Source organism: Empidonax traillii, unplaced genomic scaffold (assembly GCF_003031625.1).
Source record: "Empidonax traillii isolate 1590-97213 ecotype Southwest subspecies unplaced genomic scaffold, ASM303162v1 scaffold900:size397343, whole genome shotgun sequence".
NCBI classification, from domain to species: Eukaryota; Metazoa; Chordata; class Aves; order Passeriformes; family Tyrannidae; genus Empidonax; species Empidonax traillii.
The window spans coordinates 369,303-376,909 of NW_020956093.1; the positions used below are offsets into that span (position 1 = coordinate 369,303).

A 7,607-nucleotide genomic window follows, 5' to 3' on the forward strand; every position below is an offset into this window, starting at 1 on the left:
GCAGAGGCTTGGGCAGAGCTGTGAAGGGTGTCTGGTAGGTGAAAAAAGAGATCCCCAGCTCTGGCTTCCAAGGGTAATATGATGCCAGGGTGCATTTAGGCATTATGGGCAGGCAGAAGATGGGATTCTTACATCTATTTCTGGGAACTGAAATCAAGAGGATCAGAGAACCTGTGAGTGTTCAGAGAAAAGTTTCAATAATTAGGGAGACTCAAAAACCTCAGTACCCGTGGCTTTATTAAAGGTAAAGGAGTGATTTGGTGGTGAGGAGGAGAAATGGGATCATATAACCCTTTCCAATCTAGTAAGTAAACATCCAAAGTCTGGAATTTGACACTGGGATAATTCCTACCAGAAAGAAGGTGAATGTTTCTAATGGCTGGGGAGATTAACTTTGTGAGCATCTGACCCAGGGTTGTGGTTGATTGTCTGTCACTGAAAATATTAAAATCAGTCTTGGCTGTTTCTCTAAAATGTAGCTCCAATTCAACTTCTTGATTTGAAACTGGAATTAAATTTAGGAAAGTTCTGTGGCTGTATTACAAGGGGGAGGTCACAGTCACATTGCTCACTGCTGGCATCAGTTTCACTTGTTATTGGTGCTGGAAGAGTCATAAACTTCTGAATCCAGCCAGAATGCTGGTTCTCTCTCTTGGTTTATGATGATTTTACCAACCCATTTTAATGGACAACATTTGTCTGTCTTTTCTCCTTTCCTCTGCTCCTGCACTTTGGGTTTTTGACAATACAGTCGCTGGCTGTTTACTGGGAAAAGGCATCCAGTGTGTTGGGAGCAGCAGAGGAGTGAGCAAGGGCTTTGCTGCAGCTTAGCTGGGACCTCTGCTGGAAGCCTCCTCTTCTCCCTGCTTGCTGGTGTTAAGAGTGCCACAGCTTTTGGCTGTGGGTTATCCCCACAGTTAGAGAGCAAGGCAGGGGGAGTAGGGCTTGAGAGCTGCTGCCTCACCCATTTTAAGCACATAGTGTTTGAGGGTGAAAAAAATCCATGAGCACTTTTGTTTTCACTTAAAAGTTCTGTGTGGAGTGTAATGCAGGGGTTTCCCAGACCTCTGGGTGATGTCTTGCAGACTCCCAAGGGCTGCTGCATGTGCTGGCCCTGGGTTGTCCCTCTACCCAAAGCGACTCTGTCTGTGTCAATCCTGCTCGGGTGTTTGAGTGGCCACCTTCACTGCCTCAGCTCAGGCAGCAGATCTGCAAGAGCTCTGTGGCATTATTGCTGAGAAAAGCAGTGATCTCATCACTAATTTGAATCTTATATTTTTGTGTTTAATGTATCATCCCCTTTCCTGTTCATCAGAAGGGTAGTATGGTTTCCTCTTATAATTCAGGTGATGGGATAGCTGCCCATAAGCACAGAATTTATTTTATTTTGAAGTGATGGGTTTGTTTTTTTGTTGATGATTTTTCATCAACATTTTGCATCTAGCAGTTTTCTGGGTTATTGAGACCTAAGAAATTTAATTTTAATTGTACAGTAAAATATGATATCTCAAAATTTGATTTTGCTGCAAATTTGAAAGATTGGAAAAGAAAGTGATGCAAGAAAAAACATTATCATGCCACTTAGGGTTGCCATAACTGTGTTTGCACAACTTTTTATTGCAATACTAACATTTAAAAGTAATTAATAATGTGCACCAATGCTAAAGTAGCACTGTTAAAATGAGGTTTCAAAACAAAAGCTAGGGGCAGATTTTTTTACACTGCTGTTTTGTGGGAAGCAGTACAAGTGTGCAGTGAGTTTTCATTTGGGCAAGAAGTAGTTCTGCTGGGAATTACATTACCAGCTGCCCACCCTGTGCCAGGCTCCAGGCTGGCTCTGCCTAGAAGCCTTGAAATGGTCCTGTCAAAGCCAGCGGGAGGTGAATCCAAGTGCACGGTGTTTTGCAGAGGACATACTGCATCCCATCAAAGTGCATCACATTCCTGCTGTGCAGCCGTGCTGCTGCTGCTCGGCCCCAAGGGTGGTTGGGGTGGGGCTGCCGTGGGAAGCAGTGATGGGAAATGCCTCCCTGCACCACTACGTGGTGCTCATGGCCCTTCTCTCTGTTTTTAGCCTGTGAAGATGGATATAAGCTGGAAAATGAGACCTGTGTGAGGTATGGTGACTGTTCTGCTCTCCTCCTACCCCCCTATCCTTGCTTTGGTACCTGTCAGCACAACTAAGCCGCTGAAACTCCCTGTTGTTTTCTGTTCCCAGCTGCCCATTTGGCTTGGGTGGATTCAACTGTGGAAACCGTGAGTAACAAATTTTGTTTATTTTCCATGGTGCCAGAAATGGGAGATTTGAAATAAATCATTGCAAATGACTATGTCTAAAATGCAGTAGGTGCACACTACTTTTGTCAGTGTTTTCTGTTTCTTCACCTTCTGTTTAAACTAATTTTGCTGACCTTATTTGACAAAGCTGTTTTAATGCTATGTCTTAAGGAAAGGAGATCTTTCCCTGGATACTCTCATGATAGCACATGTAGTGGGCAACCTTGAAGCAAGATATTACGAGGGGAATCCATGGAATATAATTTAAATTATTCTGATCTATCAGTGAAGGGAATCCATCCCCTAGGGAAACAAAAACTTGTTCTTCCTTCATGAGGAGATCCCCAACACTCTCTATTTCACTCGAAATCGCACTGTTCCTGAGTGAGTCTCTGTCTTTCCTGCCTGCAGCGTATCAGCTCATCACCGTGGTGATTGCGGCTGCAGGAGGGGGACTTCTGCTTATCATGGGCATTGCACTGATCGTCACCTGCTGCCGGTAGGTACCACCGCCAGGCCTGGATCATCCATGGTGTCCTCTCAGTGGATTACACCACACTTACTGCTCCACGTGTGAACTCTGAAGGACCAAAACACAGGCGAAAGCGTGGGGTAGCTAAGCAAGTGGGTTGATCAGAGATACTGAGTGTCATGGGTTCAAACCATGATACCAAGGTATCACACTGTGCTTTCATTTGGGCGTATCTTTTTTTTTCCAGCAGCCAGGCTAAACAACTGGACTGCTTGTCTCTTAAAGATACACTTGGAAATCCTACGCTGTAAGGATGGAGAGACAAACGAGTCCTTCCCACTCAGAGCTTTAAGGCTCTGAAGCCAGGAAGCAGTCTCCAAAAATGCAACCTAAGAAGAAAGGAAAAGTTTAGGAAAGGGAAGGTTACTTACCATTTTTGAAGTGCTGTTTGAGTGTATTTAAGGCTGTTTTCATTTTCCTTTATGCACAAATCCTGCATGTGCTCTTACTGTGTGTGTCTCTCCCTCTCAGACACACACTCACACACACACAGTTCTGATACCAGCAGGCAGCTTCAGATTGGAGGCAAGATGTGCTTGCTGAGGAAGCTCTGCTTCGTGATTTATGTATTCTGAAAAGGGATGCTTTGCAGTTACACCCTCTCCCTGCCATCTAGGATTTCAAAGCTCTCTGATAAAGTTGGCAGCTGGTTTCACTGGTAATGTAGACATGGCAGTGGTTTGGTTGGCACACTGGTGTGCCCCTGTTCCCCTGTGTTTTGAGCCAGGGGGACCAGCAAGCTCCAGCCAGTACAATTTCAGACCCCAGAGTGCAGATCTCTGCAGGGATGGACTGACCTTCTCATGAGTCCTTGCCTTTGGCAGCTTATGTAGCTTCCTGGAGGGTACTCTGCTTTGAACTGGAGGTATCACCGAAATCCACTCACACAACATTATAGTCATGTAGGGGCATTTGGTGTCATTCAGACAGGCTCCTTGCAGGTCTTCTTTCTTAGGAATTAACATAGTGCCTAGAAGTGCTATAGTTAATCACTCAGAGACTTAAATAGTGTGGGGTCTCCCGTACATTTTTCTTCCTCAAGAAAATTGAGGATTTTTTCATCGACCCAGAGGAGCACACACATTTTTAAGAGACGAAGGGCGAAAGCTGGAACAGGAGAGATTCAAACTGAATGTAGGGAAAAGTTCTTTCACCAAGAGGACAGTAAGGCAGTGAAACAGGTTGCTCAGAGAGTTTGCCATCTCTGTCTTTGGAGATTTCAAATTCCACTAGATAATGCTCTGAGTATCATGGTCTGATTTTATGTCTGACTTGGCTTCAGAGCAGAAAATTGGACTATAGTCCTTCTGAGGTGACTTGTTCCCAGTCAAGTTTCATAACGTGAAGTGGTGATCTCTCCTGAGATCGTGTCAGAAGTGCATACAAAATAGCAGGCTAAATTTTATGTTTTCACTTTCCCTCATTCTTTTATAAACAGGAAGAATAAAAATGACATAAGTAAACTGATTTTCAAGAGTGGGGATTTCCAGATGTCACCTTATGCTGAATATCCGAAGAATCCCCGGGCACAGGAGTGGGGCAGAGAGACCATCGAGATGCAGGAGAATGGAAGCACCAAGAACCTGTTGCAGATGACAGATGTGTATTATTCGGTATCTATCCATAGCTTAATTATTAACTCTTTCTGCCTGATACAGGAAAGAGATATTCCTTTATTTTTGAAGGTACAGATCCCTTTCCTGCAAGATAAAAGGGCAAAGCAAATGTCTTCCGTAGACAGTAAGGCATCAGGAGTCCTATGGACTCTAGCTATTATCTGTGGTGAATATCACAAAGAGATGTCATTAGGAAGAATGATAGAGGAATGCCTAGGAAAATGTTGTTAGAATGCCCAGAAAGCCCAATCCTAGAGAGAGAAGGACAGTTAAGGGCTTTGGATAGACTACTGGTGTTCACTGTAGGTAGTTTTCTCCTGTCTACCTTGACTGATGATGTGGAAGGTGGAGACCCCTGTCTGAGGAACTTCACCACAAAATGGGAAGATGCTGATCACTGAGGACCCCTCTTTTCTTCTATTCCTTTCCTCTCCAGGGTAGAAAAAGAGCATCCCTTCAGATCTGAGGGAACAAGGGGTAATAGACTGTGTAGGGCACAGAAAGACATGAACATAGGACTTGCTGTCATGGTTGGTACCATCTGCTAATGTCTGTATCCAGAGCTGTGATACTGGTGTATCATCTGTCACTTATGTACAGCTGTATTGTACTTAAAGTGTGTGTGGGTTATTCATGAGAGGAAGGTCACAGGATTTCACCCACATCACACATTCTGGACTTCCTGCTTTCCAGAGCAGAGAACAGAAAGCATTGCTTGTTTTTCTGGCTTGTATTTTAATTTTTCTAGTAAGCAAGTTTATTGGGTTGTGCAGCATAAAAGAAAATAATCCTCTGTCGTGCTTCCACTAAGAATGAGATATTTGGAAATGAAAATGCATTTCCTAAACTATTTTTAGGACCCTTCTTATGCTGACAACTAGAAAGGGGAACGTTTTAGCAAGCAGTAAGTGATGAGGGCTTTGCATGGATCTGCTCTGTAACAGATCAAACCAAGTGGTTTGATGTTATTCACTGGGTGAAAGGACTGTACAGTCTTGGTCTTAGACATCAATGTTCCTCAACCAAATGCCCCCAGGAGATTAACTTAATTAAGAGAAAAGGAAGAGAAAAGAAGAGAAAGTCAAATCACTTTGTATTTGATATATAATTCGAGGGCCTGTATTGTGAGAGGAGGTACCTATCATTAATGGGGAGAGAAGTGCTCCTAGGTAATACTCAGAGCAGAAGACTAGCTTTGATTTTTTTAGAATTGTTTCCTTTAAGGATGGCTCTGGGACAGTATCCTTTTTATGAGAGTAGTTTCGATTCCTGAGCTCATCGGTAGAATTCTTTTGGATTAAAAATTAACTGTGTACTTAAACTGCACTTGGTGGAGTCAGGTAAACTTCAAGTCTGTTCATTGGCCAGATGTCGAGATTAAGATTTCATCAGAGTAATCCCTTCAGGCAATACGTAACTCCCACAGTAACAATGATTCTAGGTAATAGAGGTCATTAGCAATCATGTTGTTCCTTCTAGCTACTGAAATAACTGCTGGGAAAGGTGGTAAGGCTGTGCCTGAAGGAGAATTTGAGTGTGAGAATAGGACCCTCTTTATTTAATTTTTATTTTTTTTTTCTGCTAATACAGCCAACTGGACTGAGAAATCCTGAACTGGAAAGAAATGGACTTTATCCGCCCTACACTGGTTTGCCTGGATCTCGACATTCATGCATCTACCCTGGACAATACAATCCATCCTTCATTAGTGATGAAACCAGAAGAAGAGACTATTTTTAGCAGAGACTGGAGAGGGAGTGGAAGGTGGACACAGTTTTGTGGCCCTTGATCCCCAGGTACAATCTGTCTCCTGGGTGATTCAGGCCACGTCAATCTTACTCTTCCCATTTAACAGGAAGGACTTTGAACTTCATGCCGGGCATTGCTGCCCTGGGGGATGGTTACACTTGCTGAGCAGCAGAGAGAAGGAGGAGGAAGAGGAGGGAATGGCTCAAGGTGCACATCCCTAAAAGACCCAGATGGAAGCTAACACATGTACTCCATATTCGTCCTGTGCTGCATTTTCACTCTTTAAGCTACACGGCAAGCATGGATCAGTACAGGCAGATGAACTGTGCTCAGCACTCTGCATTGAATACCACTAGGGAGTGTTTTGTTTACAGATCTCGTTCACTGTTGACTGTGCTTGTCTTCTTAACCAGCCTTCATGCAAAGATTCACTGTGCAATTGTGTTTGGTAGGGCAAGCTTGTCCACTCCCTTTTACATTGCTGCATTGCTATCTGCTTCGTGCACAACAGGGAAGCTGGCTCGACTTGTGGCCTTCGCCTTCTTAATGGTAGAAGTTCTCCAGATGGCTGGGTCCTCGCTGAAGCCCAGTGTCTGGCAATATTGGCTGAATTCATGGGTTGATTGTCTCCAGAATGTGGGAAGGTTAGTCATACCACTGCAATTTTGACTGAAAGAAGACACAGTTGTTCCTATGTGCTGCTTTGAAAACCTTCTGTATATAGGGAAGAGTCCAAATATGTTGTTGTTTTGTCAACCAGTGTTGTTCAGAAGTGATGCCACTACACACCATCATGGCACTTCCATGTAGGATCCTTTGGGGTTCTGTGTCCCTGCAGGGATTTGAATGCCTGTAGAAACAGCAATATAATATTGAATAATTGCTCACAGGGAAGAAAAAGATGAGCTGTGCATCCAGCATGCTCTTTAGGAGGAATCTGTGAAAGAGCAATAACACTGCAGCCTTGGCTGGCAGATGAACCTGAATTCTGGGCACTGAAGGTGGAACATTGTGTTTTCAAACCTCCACAGTCCACCTTGCCTTCTGTAGGAGCTGTGGAGGCTTTCAGGACACTGGAAAATAAGGCTCACTGCAGTCAGTTGCATTTGACAGAGAAAAAACGTGATGCTTGCACTCCTAGCATAGCAAAGATCACTTATGTTGAAGTGTTTTTCTTTCTTCCATCCTAGTTTCGAGTGACTCAGACCAGGCACGTTTCCTCACATGGGTATGTTAAGTCAGATTAGCAAAAGCCTGAAGAATGTAAGTTACTACATTTCTCACCAGACATCAGCCTGAAAGCTCATGGGCTGTATTCTGACCTGAAATGTGTACTGAAAAAGATCTTACTAATCATAGAATCCTAGAATAGTTTGGGTTGGAAAGGACCAGATTGCTCAAAGCCCCATCCAGGCTGGCCTTGAACACTTGCA

General features: G+C 43.8%; 1 protein-coding gene across 2 annotated transcripts in view; it reads left to right on the forward strand.

Moving 5' to 3' along the window:
• HEG1 (heart development protein with EGF like domains 1) overlaps positions 1-7,317 on the forward strand; it is a 54,267-nt gene extending 46,950 nt beyond the window's left edge. For both annotated transcript variants that reach the window (XM_027902653.1, XM_027902654.1), the window contains exons 19-23: positions 2,075-2,117; positions 2,219-2,256; positions 2,689-2,776; positions 4,248-4,422; positions 6,016-7,317. In XM_027902653.1, the coding sequence (XP_027758454.1) occupies positions 2,075-2,117; positions 2,219-2,256; positions 2,689-2,776; positions 4,248-4,422; positions 6,016-6,165 (494 nt within the window). In that variant the 3' untranslated portion in view covers positions 6,166-7,317. The remainder of the gene's footprint in view (positions 1-2,074; positions 2,118-2,218; positions 2,257-2,688; positions 2,777-4,247; positions 4,423-6,015) is intronic.
• Positions 7,318-7,607: the final 290 nt, after the last annotated feature.